The sequence below is a fragment of the Emydura macquarii genome, unplaced genomic scaffold, assembly GCF_026122565.2.
Source record: "Emydura macquarii macquarii isolate MOO-44397 ecotype Brisbane River unplaced genomic scaffold, CSIRO-AGI_Emac_v2 contig_3530, whole genome shotgun sequence".
Classification (NCBI taxonomy): domain Eukaryota; kingdom Metazoa; phylum Chordata; order Testudines; family Chelidae; genus Emydura; species Emydura macquarii.
The window spans coordinates 3,730,063-3,750,397 of NW_027133667.1; the positions used below are offsets into that span (position 1 = coordinate 3,730,063).

General features: G+C 42.5%; 1 protein-coding gene across 2 annotated transcripts; it reads right to left on the bottom strand.

Annotated features, from left to right (window-relative positions):
- Positions 1-240: 240 nt before the first annotated feature.
- Positions 241-15,991, bottom strand: LOC137145377 (protein mono-ADP-ribosyltransferase PARP12-like). Of its 2 annotated transcripts, none has more exons than XM_067536081.1 (8): positions 15,860-15,991; positions 13,511-13,663; positions 11,704-11,824; positions 10,603-10,699; positions 9,254-9,332; positions 8,112-8,242; positions 3,790-3,941; positions 241-605 (listed from the first exon to the last, which is right to left on the bottom strand). In XM_067536081.1, the coding sequence occupies exons 2-8, from the start codon at positions 13,568-13,570 to the stop codon at positions 325-327; spliced, it is 921 nt and encodes a 306-aa protein (XP_067392182.1). In that variant the 5' UTR covers positions 13,571-13,663; positions 15,860-15,991; the 3' UTR covers positions 241-324. The 2 variants fall into 2 exon arrangements, with proteins under 2 accessions (XP_067392182.1, XP_067392181.1); XM_067536080.1 differs by having other exon boundaries at positions 15,856-15,951.
- Positions 15,992-20,335: the final 4,344 nt, after the last annotated feature.

Below are 20,335 nucleotides of genomic sequence, written 5' to 3' on the forward strand. Positions count from 1 at the left end.
ACGTGCAAGATATCCCCCTTTGTGAAAGTGGGGGCCTGACTAAACTGAAGCCCATTCATCTCTTCCAGCATACTCCTATGCGTTATGGGAAACAGGCTCCCTTCATGCTTCCTTCTTCTCCATAATGCAGCTCCTCTCCCGTTAGTGCACAAGTGGGAGTGGCTATTTCTGTTTTGTTGCATTTCAAACTATTCCATAACATGGGAAGGAAAAAAAAAAAAAAAAAAACCACAACAGCAGTTCTAATATATAAATATATTTTAAAATAAGAAATATTTAAAAACATTTGCCTGTCACAATTTAAGAAAACGATATTGCTGTCCATTACAGGATCACACAGCTGTACCATTCTGCATAATCTATTATGTATGCTGGGTAAATCTGGTGCTTCTCAAAGATGACAAAAATAGAGGGATTCACTGGGCTGTCCACACAGCTGTCGTAAAAGCGATTTGGATCGTTAGGTCTGGGTGGAGGGCGAAGGTAGTTGTGGCTTCCTTGAACTGTCTCCCCAACTAGCACGCGAGCTACAAACATGGCCTTGGAACGGGTATCAGACTGACAATAACGATGGGAATAATCGGCATCTCTGGCGAAGTAGCTTCCTAAGAAGAAGAAAAAGAATTATTTCTGTAGATTTTATTTTATGCTCGTATCTACAACTGCCATAAGAGTTGATGCTTTAGCTCATAAGTGCCTTTAACAATGCATGTACCTCCAGGTAACTATAGCTATCTCCTTAATCATATACTCTCACATTATCTTTACTATGAAGAAGGCCTATATCTAACGAGGCTTTTTAAGTAAGACACCCTCTATCACCCAAAGCTCGGCACCATAATTAGTAAGTTAATTAACTAAGCAGTGCAACTATTTTGGCTTTTTAATATACATTTTACTTCATGGGCTGCATCCCGCTCAATATTGGGGCTATTTCACACACAGAAGTGTTTAACTATACCAGTATAGTTAAAGCGGTATCAACCTCTAATGAGGATGCACTTGTAGAGGTACAGTTGGTACCTTGTGTCATGCTGGATGGATGGGGGGGGGGGGGGGGTTATTATATTTTTTAAAATCAATATGTCAGAATCATAATAATTCAAGTGAGATCTGCCATGTCAGGTACTATTAGAAAGGCTATAATGTGCTAAGATGATAATGTTTATGTTCATGAGTTATATGTGTAATGGAAGTTATGGATATGGTTGATATATCTGTATTTCAAATTGTGCTGTGTCTGGGTCACACTCCAGACAGGATGGCTGCAGCAGTAGCCTGCTTAATGGCCCATTAAGAAATTCACAGGTACAAGGGGCCCAGGGGGAGAAGCCAGGGATATACCTGATGATTCACCAGGACTTACACATGTGACCCTGGACTCCATCTTATTCCTGTAAAATTCCACAAGCAGGATGGCAAAGGCCAAAGGACATAAAAGGCAGCTGCATGACATCCATTTTGTCTTTAGTCTGTCTTCAGTCTACCGTCTACCTCTGGATCAACTCATCTACAACTGAACTGAAGCTGTGAAACAAAGGACTGAGACCCATCCAGGTATTCAATGTACACCAGAGGGACTATACAAACCTGCAAACTCCACAATTCTACTAGAAACCTGATATATATGGACTTTCAAATCAAGTGCATGTATCTGATTGCCTTAATCCTGTAACACTTCTCTTATAGTTTCTCTCTTTTTATAATAAACCTTTAGTTTTAGTTATTAAAGGATTGGCTGGCAGCGAGGTATTTTGGGTCAGATCTAACTTATATTGATCTGATACTGTGGCTGACCCTTTGGGGTCAGGAGAAACCTTTTTGGTAAAGAGCCTAGAGTTTTAAATAACTGATCTCTTTACTGGACCTAGGGGCTGATTGGGAGTCAAAGACTAAAATGCAGGAAAGGGGGCTGTGTATATTTTTATTTTGGCTTCTTGATAACCAGTGTGGCGAATCAGAAGCACTGTTAACAGCTGGTTGGGAAGTCTGACTTCAGTGTCACCCACCAGTGCCGGGAGAATCTGCTCTCCTTTTACAGCCTCTAATCCAGCCAGCATCACCTCTTATACCAATGTAACTTATTTCTGTACTAGAAAAGGAATAAGTTATACCAGTATAAGATACTGATATAACTGCGTCAGTCAAGGGTGTGACTTTTTACCCAAATACCAGTGCAACTCCAAGTATGGATGCACGTCTATAGGTATAATAGTATCTTACATAACTATGTCCACACTAGGAGTTGGGCTGGTATTTAAATAAAATAAAATCACACCCAACTGATGCAGTTATACCAGTATTAAATCTGTGCATGGACCAGACCTTAGTTGGTCAGAAACTAGTTCTTTCCCCTCTGGGGGACTTTTACTTTTCAGATTAAAAAAACCAAGCAAAAAACAAATCAAATGCAAACGCAAACCCAAACCCAGCTGTAGTCTAGCCTATACTTAAGAACGTATATTGGCATAACTATGCCAGTATAAAAAAACCCCACATCCATAGTGACATTGATATGCTGACAAAACCCTCAGTGTAGACAACTGTGATGATAGAAGAGTGTTTCTGTTAGTATAGCTAACACCAAACAGGGAGGTGGTATTCTTATACCAGCAGAAAAAAAACTCCTGTCAGCATATGCTGTCTACACTAGGGGACATACCTATGTGGCAAAGTCAACGTCAGCTCTATAGGCATAGATATTGCTTCAGAGAAAAGAAGTTGCTTTCTGCAAAAAAGTTCTCATTTTGTCAAAACCCCAATTTTCTGTAGAAACATTTTTTTTTTTGACAAGCCCCAGTCAATAGCCAATCTCCTGGTGACTACAAAGGAAGAAGAAGCAGCAGTGCTTTTGAATAGTGTCTAAAGCAGTGTGTCTCAATCTTTTTGATGCCAGGGACCGGCTTGCTGCCTTCCTAAACTTCATCAGGGAGAACCCAGGGACTAGCAATGGTCCACAGACCGGTCATTGAGAAACACTGATTTCCTGGTTGCCTCAACAGTATATGACAAATTTCTATTTCTTTGGATTTAAAGAAAGAGAGCTTCTACAAGAGGGTTTGCAATCAGGGGTTTTGGGGTTTTTTTAAATAAAAACAAGCTAGCAGCAGCAGTCAGCTATGAATTCTGGGGTTAATATTCCAATAATGGAGTCTTGTGACATCATAAACCATGAAGACTAAGCTAGCGTTTTAAAGTGATGCACAATAAAACCTAGTAATAATAGATAAGGTTGCTCAGAAATTATATAGAACCCAACAATCCCAAAAACCCAGTTAACTATTCACTGAACCCCTACCTGAAAGCAAGAATCCTTTCAATATTTCTAAATACCAACAAAACAACTAGTGATTCTATGTGAAAAGGCAGGACAGTACTTCCCAAACTCAGAAACAGACCAACCCTGTTTCTAGAAAGCAAGCACATGTTCTACATGCCCTTTGATATGCCTGGCTAACTTCCATTAAGATTAAAACACAGTCCCATTAAAAAAAAATCAGTGGGAGTTTTTAAACTGAGCAAGATAACAGGATTCGATTTCAGGAGGGTAGAATAGATCTTTGCACTTGGAGTAGTCATTTACACCTGTAAAAAGTAGATATAAAATGCCAGTTCAATAGCCTTTTGCACTCTCTGCACTGGTAAGAATGGCCACAAAAGATGTAAAACAATAGTGTCAGACCCAGTATGTAAGATGTTGACTTCCGCAGTATTAATTTGAGTCTATTTCATTACATTCTAGGAAGAGAGAGAGAGTTCATGGTTTATGTAAATAAACTACTTCTATACCTCTTCCATAAGATGTTCCATGGGTCCCACAGATTCTCCAGTCAAAATTCTGCTCACAGATGGCATGCAAATGGGACGTACTTGTTCCATGGAATAAGAGCCTCTCATCTACATCTTTCCCTCTGTTTGTCTTCCTCATCTGCTCCTTTTGCCTAGTGACAGAAATGTGTGAAGATCAATACAAAACAAAAAAAACCCCAAAATATTTATATAAGGGAAAAACAAGGTTTCCAATCTTCCTCTCTGCTTCAACCATATTCCAGTTAGACCTTAAACATAGAAAGAGAAACAAAAGAAACACCGAAGGGTAAGTGAGTTTGCCTTCATTTTCCTCTTTCCACATTATCCAATAGATCCCTTATGCTGAGTGCTATAGCTCCACCTACCAGTCAAGACAAGGAGGCCATCAGTCAAGACAATATAAGGCAAGAAGGCTGCCGCCAGTTCCACTTCAGTCTAGAAACTGAACATAGGTATTGTAACACATGGAGTACAAAGAAAGAAATACCATCACAGAAGAATGAACCGCAAGAGGATGTAGGAGAAGTGGGTTGGAGAAGAGACTATGACCCAGAATTGCTAGTAAGATCTCTTGTTGTAGGTCTCTTCATCCCTTGCCCTAGCTTCCTTATACTAAAATTGATGTAGCAATAAACTAAGAAGAGAGAGTTTACAGGTAATATAGGATCCAACAGCTGGAAGTAGAAGCTAGACAAATTCAGACCGAAAACAAGGTGTACATTTAATGGTGAGGGTGATTAGCCTATGGAACACTTTACCAAGTGTTGTAGTGAATTGGTTGTGGTGGATTATCAGCTTTGGCAATTTTTCAATTCTCTTCCCCCCACCCCCCTTTTTTTTTTTTTTTTTTTTAATAAAAGCTATGCTGTAGTTCAAACAGGAATTATCTGGGGGAAGTTCTATGGCCTGTTGATGAGTTCCAGAGGAGTAGCCGTGTTGGTCTGTTTTTAACAAAACAGCGAGAGTCCTGTGACACCTTAAAGACTACCAAATTTATTTGGGCATAAGCTTTCGTGGGCAGAAACCCACTTTGTTGGCCTGTGTTGCACAGGTCAGACTAGAGGATCACAGCTGACCCCTCTTGGCTTTGGAATTACGAATATAACTGTACGGTGAGAGAAGAGTACAGAAACCTGTTGGCCAAGAGCTGGTGATTTTCTGATATTTGTTGGGGGGCTAGAGATGAGACGACTAAAGTTTCTTTAGCTTGGTGTGGAGCGTATTTAAGGAACAGTTATCACACACATACAGGGCTTCACACTGGTAGGAATCCCTCCTTTTTATTAGTTACACTAGGGTAGCTCCCACAATGCACTTGTCATTGTGCGCGCACCCACACACACATACACCCACACACTTCCAGCCCTGAAGAAGTTCTAATATGCCACTCAAATAAGATATAGAGTGGGAATCAAATGAGCGAGGAAAGCGTAACTGTCTCATTTTGCTTATCCTTCCCAAACTTTCCATGTGGCACATCAAGATTTGCTGCTCTTTCTTCCTGTTGGACTTGCCAGCTAGAAACACAATAGCCTCTGTTTGTAGCTCACCTCATGCTCCCTACAGTCATTTGAAGTCCTAATTCTCCTCTAACTTTTTCCACCCAAGGTGCTCACTTCTGGAGTCCTAACCTGTACTGATGAACAGGTAGAACACCAACTTAACTAAGTACTCAGGTCTAATAAGCCATGGGATTTAGAGCCCATTTCTGTATCAGTTTTACTGTCCCTAGAATGAATATTTTTGCATAAGAAAAGATGTGCCGTCTTTTAAGACGGCTTTTATTTTCTGATCACCTGGAATTAGCCAGCAGAAACCCATGTACATTAAAAAACCTGCAACCATTCTTTCCCCTCCCTTGCACCCCTCCACCTTAAACTCTTGCACATGCCGCATTGAGGCCTGAACTGGAACTGTGCATCTGCACCCCATAAACATTCTCTGGCCCCCAAAGAGTTTGGTGGGGGAGATTTGATTTCTGATCTGGATTTAGATCTGAATTCAGCAGCTTAAGTATTTGTCTATGGTTAGTTGAGTCCCAAACACCCTAACTTTTGGGAATGCTTAAGATTTGGTTCTGAATCCAGATTGGGAGTTCATAGCTCAGGCCCACACCCAATAAGTATATTAAATAGCAGGAAGGTTTGTTAAAACGGATTGTGTGTTTTCATGTAGTCCAGCTAACATCCAAACATACAACATTTTACAGAAGCTCTGTATCTATCAAAGTCTTGAAAGTTAGAACATTTGGCAATGAACAGTTAAGGGATCCATTCAGTTCTCAATCTCATCATTCACTCTAACCCCATCCAATTTATTATGCCCACATAAACTTAACTTTTTGACTAATACTTTCAACCCTCAATCCCAGGCATCAGATAATTTAGAGCTTCAGGCAGGGAAATACCCAGGTAGTCCTTAGTTTGTGAACATAAGTAAAATATAGGCTCTCTGTTTCCCTATTTCTCCTTGTTTCCCGTGACATGACTGGGCTAAGCATGCACTTAATTTTCCCTTTAGGGACCCTATTACAGTAGTCCGTTGGACCCAACCCCTGCCTTGATGAACCCTTAATTCATTCGTTCCCTGCCTACATTAGCGTGGGGAAGCAAAAGCTGTTTGTTACATAAGCTGACTTGTTCTGCCTAATCATCCCCTTTCTCCTTCCCCTTTCCCCCATGCCCTCCACCACAAAACATTATTAAAACACTAACCAACAAAGCCAGCAAAAGCCAATAAAATGAAATGCATTTGATGTTTCTAAGACGAACTGTTTTGGAGATATTATGAGTCCCTGTATCCCAAAACAGAGAGAGACTTCCAAGTGAAAGTTTAAAAAAAAAAAAAAAATTAAAAAAAAAGTCAGTATGGTGTTTTGAAAAACTAAGCTTTCCAGAGAAACTTGACCCTGGAATGGTAGTAGAACATGCAACATTTCAGGAAGATAGGTTCATTCTGGTGGAGGAAAAAAGGGAGAAGTTAAAAAAAAAAAAAAAAAAAAAAAACACAGGGTTATAATGGGAGGCAAGGAAGCTACATCCACTCCATCGTACAAACACTGTCACCTACTACAGGGATAGGGACCATAGATTAAAGCCCAAAGTGTAACCTTGCTCTTATCCAGGAACACTTCTGCACACATGCTTTCGCAGTTGTGCTTTCTACACCCTCCAGCACCCTTCCCCAAGAGCTGCAGGTTACCAGTTTCTGTTGTCCAAAGCTTCATTTTTTTTCTTAATACAACCATTGCATCTGCTTTAAACGCTCATGTGCAGATTAATCAGAAGCTTAAGACCCTTTGAAGCACTAATAAAAATCTCTACTGCTTCAAATCTTCCTTAGAAGCTCTGCAATTTCAGATTATTGTTTTTCTCAACCAACTCTCCTAGCATTAGGCTTTGCTCCACCTAGAGGTTGGCAGATCAATCTGGTCTTCCTGGTCCAGCTGCTGTGCTGCCTCCTCCTCGTGGCTGCTGTTCTTCGTTTCAACCAGGGTACTACGATGAAACATCTCTTTAGCCCACGTTACGTCCCCTCTTTTAGGGTTCTGATGTTTAAGGGCCAAATTCTGCCATCAATGTAATTGGGAGATCTGCATATGTAACTAAGTGCAGAGGGTTTTTTTGTTGTTGTTGTTGTTTTTTTAAAAGTTGAAACACCTTGTCCAGATTTATCCGGTGGCTTTCAGTAACAGGGAGAGGAAGTGAGACAAAATACATCTAACAAATACCACACACCCCTAGTGGACTCTAAGTCAAAGCTTTGTGTGAATTTCTCTCTCTCTGTCTGGGCACTAGGGTGCTAGTGAACACAAGAGAATTTCATGCTCTAATTATGTTTGTTTGGGAAAGTCACATGGAGGAAGTCATAGTGTTTTCTATTAATGATCACTAGCCCCACGTCTAGTTCCACTGAGCCTGTGCGAACGCATCTAACCACAAGACTCGACCATAAAGTAACAGGTTCATAGGAACACGATCCTTTTCAGATCCTACAAAGCCGTGTAAACTGTATTCTGACCAGAAGATCTACAGACACATTTCAAATGAAGCTAGGAATGGCTTGCAAAGTTCAGTAGAAAACATCACCGACTCATAACCTTAATAAAAAGGGACCCAGAACTGCAATTCATGAGAAAATAGTCTTGATCTACTTCACTTATGATACAGTATTTAGGGGGAACAGTTTCTTTTTGATTAGTGTTCGTGAGAATCATCAGCACCTAATGAGAAAGAATAGACCTTGGAATTATCAGGATTGCTCTGCTGCAACCAGTTTAATGAAATAAAATGGATACAAACCATTGGAAAACTTGCCAAAGTGATGGGTTCTGAATTCTCTGCAATCTGTAGATTCTATAACCTTTCATTGTCTTATCAAATAGGTCCTTGATTTCCTTGTATTCACTGGTAGTGTTACTGATCTCCACCAACTAAAAATGTTAAGCACAGCAGAAATCAAGTGTTTTCAAATAGCACTCCCCAGTCCTTTCAAAGAAAGCAAGCACCCAACCACATTGTATTAGAGATGGAACTACCTTGCAAATATGCTCACAATTCAAGCTGAGTGAATTTTTCAGTTTGTCCCCTGAACCAAAAAATCCAAAAACAGGTTTGATCTGAACCAAAAAAACCCCAAAAAAACAAAAAAACAAAACAAAACCAAAAAAAAAAAAACTGTTTTTTAAAAAATTTCAAATTGACACCAAATTTTTTTCTGCAAATTTTGAATCAAAATGTTTGATTCAACTCAAAATTAATTTTTCGTCAAGTTTTTCATTTCATTCTAGTTATTTTTGGGTGAGTTTCATCCACATGTGCGTGTGTTTTAAATTGACCAAATATTTTAAAAACACAAAAAACAAAACCTAGCTCTGCTCATAGTTCAAACTTTCCCAGAGCCCACCCTTAGAGGTTCCCCCCCACCCCCAACTTGAGAAGAACACTAACTTTACTGTAGCAAAGTATTTAAATAATTGTGTAGCCATAGTTGCAGACATTTTAATGAGGAAAGCAATAGAAGTTTCTCCATAATTTTTTTACATGGACTCGGTAATCCTTAGAATTCCTCTCACTATGCAGTGTGTTCATTTTTAAAGAAAAATACTGCTGGGGATAAAAAAATCAGCTTTGAGATCTGGAGTTTCACCCTGTAAGTCATTAGCTAGGGTCCAGATCACGTCAGTAGTAATCAAAAAGTCATTATGATCTGATGGCAGTTCAGTTGTGCACTCGTGGAATAAGTTGGTGGTCTCAATTCACTTCCCAGTGGACGTGAATATGTCAAACGTGCCAATTGTATATTTCCAGCTTGCACATGTCACTGGAAACACCACATGAACCTTATCCCTTGAGTTTGAGTGTTGCATTTTAAGTGGACTATCGTTCACAAGAACCACTGCAGGAAAGATCTCTTCCTGAGTAGATAACAGGTCAAAGAGTACCTTGTACCCTATGTCAGGCAGCGCCGATTGGTCCCAGTTTGGAGGAAACAGATGAAGTGGATAAGCAGTTTCCCATTGGCTGTTTGCAAACAACAATAAAAAAATGAATAGCATAGTACTTCCACGCTGATTATCCTGCCCTGGAGCGTCAATCAGCTCTAAATGCTGTCTTGGAGAGACAAGCCACATGAACTATTTTATCTTGGTAACACTAGTTACCAATTTAGGATAATCACGCATATTATAGTGACCGACTAGAATAGGAACTAGAGGTAACTTGTAGCCAGAGAGATAAAGGGTACTGGTAAGAGATTCAGACAGCACAATTAAGAGGAGGTAGAATAGGCAGGAAAGCTGTTGAAGCTTAATCTCAAGGATGGTTCACACAATGCTTCCAGAGAGAGTTCCAATAGCTGTGTGTGTGTGTGTGTGTGTGTGGGTGGTGTGTGGGTGGTGTGTGTCCCCAAGGCAAAGTGGCATGTCAGATCAGACAAGTGGTCTGCCTAGTCCACTATCTCGTACCTCACTCTTCAGAAGGAGGCACAAGAAACTGAAATGGACAGTTATAACCTAACACGTCCATAAGGAAAGTTTATTCTAACCTCCACCAGGTAGTTATGAAACACTCATGCTTCAGGGTGTTAAATAGCCCTTCCAAAATACAATTAGTTTATGCTAGTTAATATGACTGTGTTTGTTCTTATCCACATAAATCCTGTTTTGAATCCTGCCGAAACATTTGGTTGCAATGATATCCTGTGGCAATGAGTTCCAGAAGCTTGTTGTTTTGTGTAAAGAGAGACTAGGCACTGTGACACTTGTTTTCCCAGCTGGGCTCCTAAATTTTGTTTAACCAAATCATGCTTTAAATTCTCTATCCCTAACTTTATTGAGCTTCCTCAAATTAACTGAAGTTCCTTAAATCAGTGTGTCTGGTTACCTTTAAGGGAACCGGTCTTTGGAGGCCCAGGGATGCTGTGATGTGCAGAGTGGCATGCCCCAGCTCCTAATTTTTGTATGAGGGAAATAATTTTGCACCTTTAGTCACGTATGTTAAAGAACAAATAGATGCCTCCTCAAGCAACAGAGAGAAAATATTTCAAATAGCAGTAAAGGTTACACAACTGCTCCAGCTATCTGCAAGCCACCAGTAGCCACACAGTGCCAGCAAAGCCCATATCTTGCAGGTGCTGGGAAACCTACACTCACCACAACGCAGCCTAGCATTAACCCAATCAGCTAAATGTATCTCAAGTGAACCGTCACATGTCAGAGACTTCACTGTGACCAGACATCCCATATAGGACACTGGCAATAAAATAAAAAGTAGTGAACACACTATCCAGTACCTTTGCTCACTCTTGTCCACACCTCCGAAGAACAGGGATCTTGGCCTCCTACAGACTTTTCTCCGAGTTTGATAGTACAAGTTTCTTTGGAACATGTCTTGAAAGAAAGAAGAAAAAAAAAAAAAGTGTGGGAGGAGTTAAAAAACCTTCACCATCTGGGAACTCTGGCCATTTAAATAAAGATCCAGTACGGCTCTGCAACGCTCCTACTATGGCCTTCAGTGGTCCACGGTCAGGGGTCACTCTCTCACCTGTTCCACTCCTACTTGAAGCCCTTTTCGCTATTCTGACCCATTTGCAGTTCTTCTGTTTCACTGTAATTAGAACTTTATGTGGGACATTTTTAACTGTATGTGACTAGCTGTAATGCTATCCCATCACCGGTTTCCCTGCAGCTCCTCCTACCATCTACGTTTCTGCTTATGGAATTATATATACTGAAAGAGGAAGACGCATTAGGTCATTCTAGTCCATTCTTCCTGACAGTACGGGATTGGTCCTTAGGGTCTAAACAAAAGCGTCTTCCTTGTTTGCTGCTTTTTTGGCCCTGTACGGATCTCCCAGATAAAGCTCTGTAATACCACAATCCCCTTCGCAGTGAAATACAGATGATGGCAGTTGAAGGGTTCTACATGCATTTCAGGGCGGCACACAGCCCACAGTTTTGTTCATGTGTCAGATACCAAATACTTCTGAGATCTTGGAAAGCCAGTTGCACTTTTCATTTAGTTCACAACATGTATCTAAATCACAAACACAAAGTTCTCTCTCTGGATTTGCTGTTCATTTTCTTTCCATTTTCACCTTAGTTCAAGCAACTGACCCCAACCCTTGCTGGATCCTTTGTGTCTTCCCTCACTGTAATTAGCCTGCAAGAATACCCACTGGTCCTTGCATCTTCACCACTTTTTAAGGTTCATTTCTCTCCTTTTATTTCCCCCTTTCTGCTTGCATGAGAGTGAGTGTCCCAGAGTTCAGAGAAAGTTCACTCACTATTCTACTTGTCAGCCTAGAGTATCTGGAGACACTATGCATGAAGGAAGCTATGTTAAAATCCATTATGTTGTAATGTGTTAAACTTTACACAAGCAGGTACATTACCTTGAAAGTTTATCTCATACTTCTGAGAACCAGCTTGAAAGAATACAGTGCCTTTTCGGTCAGCTAGAAATGCCGCCTCCAGATCGGCAGAAGTTACTGTGGCAGCACAATTGTCTGTATGCTATAGAATGAGAGCATGGGAAAATTACACCCATTACAAATGGACCCTTTGGCTTCAATAGCAAGGTATGCATTTAACAGAGCACAATTTAGCCTATAATCCAGGGATTCTCAAACTGGGGGTCGGGACCGCTCAAGGGGTCATGAGGTTATTATTTGGGGGTGGTCCGCGAGCTGTCAGCCCCTGCGCATGCCGTGCATGGCTGACAGCCAGACCATGGCAGAGCTAGGTGGCCAGAGAGCAGCAACTGCTTACCAGGTGCTCTGAAGGCAGCGCTGCCCCCAGCAGCAGTGCAGAAGTAAGGGTGGCAGGTCATGGGGGTTGGCATGTCATGGGGGGGGGGGGGGGGGGGGGGGACGACACACACGTCACTTTCTTGGGGTGGGTCATCACAGCCTGAAATATTTTCAAAGGGGGTCCCAGAAAACAAAAAAAAGTTTGGGAACCCCTGAATCTATTCGTTTTTATTTAGTCAATGATAGTATTGAATGAGGTCAGCCTGGCATGTTTCCTCTGACCACTGAGAAGACCGAACTGCTCTCCTTCCAGTGACTATTAGTCTGGTTTAAGGTTGAGTTAGTGCACAAGGATTTACTCAAGAGAAGCCAAACAGGACTCATTCAAATAGGCATGAGCTGAAGATCTGGGATATAGAGAACACTAGAGCAGATCAAAACACGGGTTTCTTCCCTCTGGAAAATTTTCACAAAAATGATTGGTTTGTTTTCATCAATTTTCTGCAGAAGATTTCGACTTCTCAGAGAAATATCAAAAACCAAAATATTTTGATTCAAAAGGGCGTTGCTGTGCCACATGGGAATTGTAGTTTGGGTGCCCCAGGCCATGTCTATGCTACCACTTACGTTGTCAAAATATATGTCACTCAGGGGTGTGAAAAAAACCAGCCCCCTGAGCAACGTACGTTTTGCCGGCATAAGTGGTAGTGGGCACAGCACTCTGTTGGCAGGAGAGCTTCTCCTGTCAATATAGTGACCGCTTCTCATGGAGGTGGTTTACTTATGTTGACAGGAGAGCTCTCTCCCGTTGGCATAGAGCAGCTATACAACCATTCTTAGAGCAGCGCAGTACAGCTAAGCCACTGTAAGTTCGCTAGTGTAGACATGGCCTTATATTCCCATTTTGTTCTATGGACCATTCACTAAGCTGTCTGGCCAGACTACATCACCAGTGATGCCCCACTTTCTCCCTCTTGGTGGGGAGGAGGGAGCACATCTTAGGAGATGATGTACATCCGGAAAGCCCAGCCCACCAATGAGAATGGGAAATTCAAATTACAACTCCCATGGTACCATTTTGAATTGAACTGCAGTACTTCGGTTTTCAGGCATTCAGTTTCCCACTGAAATATCAGCATTTCCCTTGGAGAGCAGCTACCTTTCGTGACACAATTTGTTTAGCTGAAACAGTTTTTGACCAAAATTATACGACCAGCCCTAGAAAAATACACCAGTTTTTAGAGCTACTCCTCACAAGCGTCTATGCAGTATCAATGAAATATTGAGGAACTAAAACACCAAGGAACAACTGAGAATACAGTAATGCACTGGGGCATCTAAAGAGCATAGAGAAAAGTTCTGTGCAACAGGTAGAATGGGCTGCCTCCAAATATTGCCCTCCGGAGGTGACTGGCTCTGAGCGCTGGGCATCTGTGGAACAGAAGCTCACCTCTTTCCCATATTCAATCCACTGCCCGTATCCATCCAGCCAGTACCAGATGTATTCCATTCAGACAATGGCGTGCAAACGCCGGACAGATGGTGCAGAGAGATGTCACAGCGGAACAAAAGCGCACATCAGCTTCAGGTAACTTCCTGCACTCTAGGGTTGAGAGAGAAATCCAGACTTAACACAAAGCTTTAACAGAACTCTTCAGCTGGAATCTTCGGAGGGAAATGGCCAGTTCCCAGATTTTTGGGGAGGCCAGTGCAGATAGGGCAAGACAGAGGAAGTGTCTGTGGCCAGTGGGAGGCAGGCAAGGTCAAAACTCCTGCTTACAGCGAATGCTAAGTGTGACCTCTCTTCTCCCATCCCAGGATAGAAATTCTGACTGTAAGACTCCCTGTCCTGCCCTCTCCTCCTCTTACAGTGAATCAGTAGCAGGCAGGCCCCATAGAAGGGTATCAGCCGCTGCCAGGGGAGCACAGGGGAAAGTGTGTCTTTCTGGCACGAAGCCTCAAGCAGCAGCCTGTTCTTCAGCACAGAGCCTGGTCAAAGCAAGGCTGATCGTATGCTTGTCAAGAGCTCTTTCCACAGCAATAGCAGGATCGGGGGGGGGGGGGGGGGGGAAGGGGGGGGTGTGCTAAAAAAAGAGGGCTCTATTTGGCTTGTGACAGAGGTCTGCAGAAATCCAGTTGCAGACCTCTGCTGGGTGTACCCTGGCTGAGTATACTGGCCCATGGTATATCCATGCCATTTAATGAGGTATGCGTATCCTCAGGAGTCCTCCTTAGTAAAAACTGGCTTAAGTCGAAGTTCATCCCATGAGAGTGGCCTGAGGATTAAGGTGCAGTGATTTATTTCTTTTAAACACTTACTTTTACACACTCACACTCTTCCCCCTGCCCCACACTCCCCACCAAGCCAGTTAGGAGCACAGGAAGAATCAGGGAAGTGTTTATGCATTTATAGGTCCAAAATGTATCTTTGGAGAAAGCCAGCTTAGCAGGGGAGAGATGGTGTAGGATTGGGTTTAATCCATTCCATAAAGCTCAGTTCTGTAGTTTGGATGTGAATCAGACTCCCATAAAGCTCGGGCATGTTTGGATCCAGGGTTTGGGCCCATATCTAGAAGCTAGTAGCAGCAGGCCAATGATGAGCAACATGACGATCCATCAGCCAAATGTTAATATTCCTGCTATTTGGAGAATTTGGGGTTTTTGACTCCACGATCTCAATTTACAACTCCAAACAAGTTAATATCCTCTCTGTGCCTTGGTGCTTTGCTATCCCCCGTACAACCTGTCCTGATAACTAGCTGCACACACATTCAAGAAGTGCCCATCTGCTTAGAATGCAAATTTACAATAGGTTGTGGCTGAGATTTTTCAAAGGTCAAAGCTGCCAAACAAATCTGGACACCCAGTTCCAAGGGGAACTGAGCCTCTCAATCTCTTAGTAGGCTTTAAAAATTCCACTAAACCTACTTCTAGGTCTGAAAGGATTCCAAGAGCAACTTTCAAGAGCCAAGTTACTGAAGAAGAAGAAGAAAACCAATCACGCACTTTAAAAACTGTATTTAAAAAAAAAAAAAGCTCCCAGTCTAAGTTTATTAGCGTACAAAGATTAGAGCATAAAGGTCGAGTCCGAGTAATCCCAGGAATTAAGAGGCTTGTGGAATGATCAGAGTTCTCTTCTTTTGATTACCTTGACAAAATCCTTTATTCAGATTCTTTCCCCTGCATTATTCTTCCTCAAGCCATACTAATATGCAAGAGGCCCAGTCCTATAAAGAGGACCCTTGTTTGTTCTCATTCAAAATCTCATTGCAGGGGATTTCCAGATTTATATTAGCACTGGCCTCTTTGTCAAAGCCTTACAGGGTGGCAATTGTACAAGACTTTCATTTTCATTTTCCAAAGGTGCCCCATCATTCAAGTTCCTCAGATCTTTACTTTACTATAAAATAATGCCCAAATTGACAGTTTTAAATGGCTCTTTTAAGATCACAAAAAAAAACCTCTCTCATTTTGGGGGCACTTCAATAGATAGACATCCCTCAGCTTTTAGTAAAGCCCACCAGCAACCAAGTACAGGGATCTTCTTCAATCAGAAAGCCAAGTTCTCCCTTCATTCTAGCAGTTTTTCTATGCTATCATATCTTGTGCACATAAAAAGCAATCTGACGGTACATTTCTTACTGAGAGTAGATTTCAGAGACAGGAGTAGAAAACAAGCAGTTAAGGAAACTACAGTATCTTAACACACAGATCATTACATTACTCGCTACCAGCAGGCATTTCCCAGATTACATCATAGCAAAGTTCACATGCTGTGTAAATGCAAACACTCACCCACCTCCTGGATTGGCTTTATTGACAAAACCCAGAATAACCTATTTTCCCAAAACCTAGGTGCCCAGAGGGTTTCTGTCTAAAGACTATTCAGCCACAAGCCTCTAGACAAGGAGCCACTCCCACCATCCTTATGCCCAGGTGGGGAGTGTTAGTCACCTGCCTCTGAGTCAGAGAACCCATTTAACCCCTTCCCAGCAGATTCAAGACTTGCAGCCTGGGAAAAGTGTTCCAGAAAAGCACTGCCAATCTGTTACTCTCCACCTAAGTACACCTCTGTAGATGGCTGCCTTTTCTCAGGTGTTTCCTCAATCAGAGATGCTAGGCTATCTTTTATATTTAAGACTGTAGTACTTAGAAAACTGAAGCCAATAACATTTCCTTGCAGTTACTGTCACACACATGTACACGTACACGTTCACGTACTCTGGTGTTAGAAGGAAGTGCAGAGGGGACAGATGGCTTTGGCGGATATGTTGATTCCAGTCTCCATACATAAGTCAGTATTTTTACTTTTATTATTTGTTTCTTGTCTCTCCTATAATGGGCTCGAAATGTAAAAAGGGGCTTGGACCTGCCCAAAGAGCTCATATTAGGAACAGGAAAGGCCAGGACCAGACAGAGAACTCAGGCACAGGACATAAACTGTATCATTTTATCATCAGTGGCACTACAACACTCCAATCAATTAGTCTTAATTATCCTTGACATTTGATTTCTGCTTCCCCCACCCAGTGTTTGTCTCAGTCTAATACCCCCCCCCTCCACAAGTGATCTAGAATTTTCTGGAACCTTCTCCCTTTGAGGTTCTTGTCTGGAATGTGTCCTATCAAACTTCATTTCTCCAACACTTACAAAGCCAAAATTCGCTCTTTTCCTGCAGAACCAGTAGCCCTGTTTGCAACATTACAGTTACATGCACCACACTTCTCCTTACAATTATTTCTAGGTAGCAAGGAAGTGCATTCAGCCCTCCCCACAAATAAAATGTGTTAAAAATAGTTTGACAGCCTGCTCTTCTGCCATTCCCTCATCTGCACTTTTACATTCCCCAGTATCTTCAGATACCTCCTCCTCAGACCAACAAAACCCATTTTCAATAACTGTATTGTCATCAGATTCAGATTCAATTTCAATATCCTTTGGGCTTTTGTCTAAATATTTGATCAGTGTTTTGATCAGTCTTCATTATTTTCCATGGAACTTCCGAGGACCTCCAGATCACTGGCTCCAGCACTTTGCTGATAATACACTTCTTATTCAGCATGAATTATTTCCCCTTTTCACAGAGAGTAATTGAAATCAAAGGGTTACTTTATAAAAGGCTCCAGAGTGCTCCAAACTGTGCCCTTCCTTCAGGATCTGATCACGCAAAGAGAGTCTGGTTTGATGATGTAATGCCCATGTAACCCTTCTGCCTGGTTGTGTCAGCAGCAACAAAGGCCAAGTTCAATATTTAGGTGTTCCTCTTAACATTACAAAACAGAACCGGCTCGAGCCCTCACCCAGAAATCTGGGAAAACTAAACACCACCCCTGGGTGCCTCTAAGAGGCAATGCTCCCTCATTCAGCAGCACAAAGTCTGTGTATAACAAAAGAGAACTTTTATTAAAAGAGAGCGGGAACTCAGAATTAATTTGGGGAAACATCACAACAATGATTCAAAAGTATGCAACCCGTAAATAAACACCCACCCCACAGTATCTTGGGCAGTAATCTTTTACCTCAGTTTCCCACCTTGTGATGTGAAAGTCCAACACACGGAATTCCCTTTAACACACCCCTCTCCCTTTCTCTCCCCTTCATCCCACTTGTAGCTGGTTGTCTGAAGACAGTAAAGTCCCTGAATTTCTGGGTGCATTCTCATGGGTTCACCTGCCACCCCTCAAAGGTGGGGGGCAGTCTGAGCTATGCTTCTGCTGCCTCCAGTCCCCATTGCTACTGTTGTCTCTGCTGCAGCAGACTACTGTCGCTGCCACCGTCTCTGCCTCCTCTGTCTCTAGCTATGATGCCATGTTTTCTAAGGTTCCACCACCTGGCCCAGTTTTTAGTGATTTTAACTCTCAATGATTTCATCAGGTAGTGGGAAACCCCCACTACTGCACCAGCCTCTGCATTGGCTTTCGCTGCCACAGTGTCCCCACACCAGATCTGAGATTTAGCCCCTTCGACCTGCTCCTCAATGATTTCAGCACCAGTAATAAGATCTTTCAATTTAATCCGATCACCTCTGTCTATAAACATTGAAGGGAGATAATTAAATGGTGTCTAAGACTCTGTAAATAGACTCTTCACCATCATATAAAAACACGTGTCCCTATACCCTTCTGGCTTTTAGATGGATTTGGCATCACAACCCCCTGCTTAGCAAATGAGGTTGCATTTAGGATGACCCCCCCCCACACACACACACACCCACACACACACACACACACACACACAGAGTTAGGACATATTAAGTACAGTCTTGCTGTCCTTTACTCAGACAATCAGGATAACAACATTTCAAGACTAAAGTGAATTTTAACCCAAAACAGCCAAAATTGGTCTCTTTGGCAAAACAGACAATTACAGCTGACTCCAGAGGTCTTTTCCCCAGCTCATCAGTAGACGGCATGGGGAAAGCTCATTCAGACACTGGCTTACATCCCTACCATGAAACCCTGCTGGAAGGTTTTGATGGAGGTGGAGTTTCTGTGGAACCAAACAAAATGGAATTCTCTTTTTTCACCTTGTGCAGTACCCGTTCAATTCAACTCAATTATTTTCTTACTTTTACTAAAATGAAGGGTTATTTTCTAACACTTCCAGTTCTAACTGTTGTTCCAAATACCAATGGGGCGATAGGTGTAACATTTAAAGAAAGAAACAAGAGTATAGTAATTCTCTGAAGATGGTCTTCTTCAAGAAATAGTCTATTTGGCAAGCGAGAGTGGATTGTTGCTTTGAGAAGACAGTTTGAGCAAAGGAGAACAATCTAGAAGCCAGCAAATGGTGTAGAACAGGAAGAATAAGGGCTATGTTCCTGTCAGTGGTTTGACCAGAGCTGTTTGCTCTACCAAAGGGCCTTGTGGCCAGGGAAAATTAGGTAAAACGCAGATCCAGCGTTCTCATTAAACTGTTAATCTGCACAGCGTCTTACCCAAAAGATATATTCTCTGAAGTCCCAGTCTTAGAAACATTTAAAAGCACATGTGTAATGAACCCAGGGGACCCACTCCAGTCGGTAAAATTACACAATACGTAAGTGTTTGCATGGTTGGGCCTCAAGGCCCCACTCCTGCAGCTGGAATAACATGGGCGGATACTCTACATTGATCCAACTGCAGAATTGGGTCCTACAACTGTAGACAACCCCTATGTGAAATGGCATTACCAGTCATAGCAGGTTTAAAGCATAGATGTACTGTTTTGGGGCTGCTGAGCTGGTAACACGATACTCTGGTTATTACAAATTACAAAATGTCAGGCGCTGGGTCTTTTTTATTTTATGAATAATTGGTATCTATTAACATCTCCTTTATGGCCTGGTTATCCAGAAAGCACTGCTCTTGTTTACAAGAAAAAACTGAGTCCTCCCCCCTGCTAGAGCAGGCGCTCACACAATAGTAATGTCTGCTTTCAGTTCCCGCTGAATAAAAGACGCTTTCAGGAGGGTGAGGATTTGTCACGGTCACTGTAGTGTATTAATCTGGTTTCAAGGAAACATGGTAAGTCCAATGGCTAGCAGGCCTAGTGGGATGGCGTTCACTGCACTCTCTGTTGGTGAGAAGAGGGAAAGACAGCAGTGGTTGGATAATTTCCATGTTACTTACTCATAATTCCACCTGACAAATTTGGCGGTTTTTAGTTTTATTTTGTTTTCTTTTAAGTGTAAATCTACTAAATAATTATTCCAATTATATTCAAGAAAGGGCATAGACATTGTGTCAAATATGCCCTGGGTGCCAGCTCACCCTGACTGTACAGGAGTTGGACTCGGCTGAGTAGTGAACTTGGCCCCAGCAAAGCAATGTGGAAAGGGCTGTCTCTTTAGATAGTACAGCCCTTGATTCAAAAGGTAGGGATTAGGTCGGATACCAGGGGTGGCCAAACCTCAGCTCACCAGCTGCATGCAGCTCTTTGACAGCTCAAGTGCGGCTCACAGAGCCGCCCCCCATGTTTCCCCACGTTCTCTGCCTACCAGCCTGGGGAAGAGCTCAGGGCTTCTGCTCTGTGGTGGGTAGGGAGGACTGGGGGCTTCAGCCCTATGAGAGCTGCCTGCCAGGTCTCAGGGCTTCCACCCCACGGGGCACTCCTGCTGGGGCTCGGAGCCAACTGCCGGGGGCTGGGGACCTTGAGCCCCAGCAGGCACTTTCCATGGGGCGGAAGCAGCCTTCGTTGCTGCTGGGAGCAGGAGCTGAGAGGGGCCAAACTTTAGACCAGCCTTTACCAGTGGCAAAAGTGTGACGCGCCAAGGGGGGGAGTCTGTGGCTGGCCA

Coding starts and splice junctions, on each gene's coding strand:
- LOC137145377 (XM_067536081.1), bottom strand. CDS start 13,570: ATGGAATACATCTGGTACTGGCTGGATGGATACGGGCAGTGGATTGAA. Junction 10,700..11,703: donor GTATGAGATAAACTTTCAAG/GTAATGTACCTG, acceptor CTTTCTTTCAAG/ACATGTTCCAAAGAAACTTG. Junction 606..3,789: donor TGGAACATCTTATGGAAGAG/GTATAGAAGTAG, acceptor TCTTCTTCTTAG/GAAGCTACTTCGCCAGAGAT.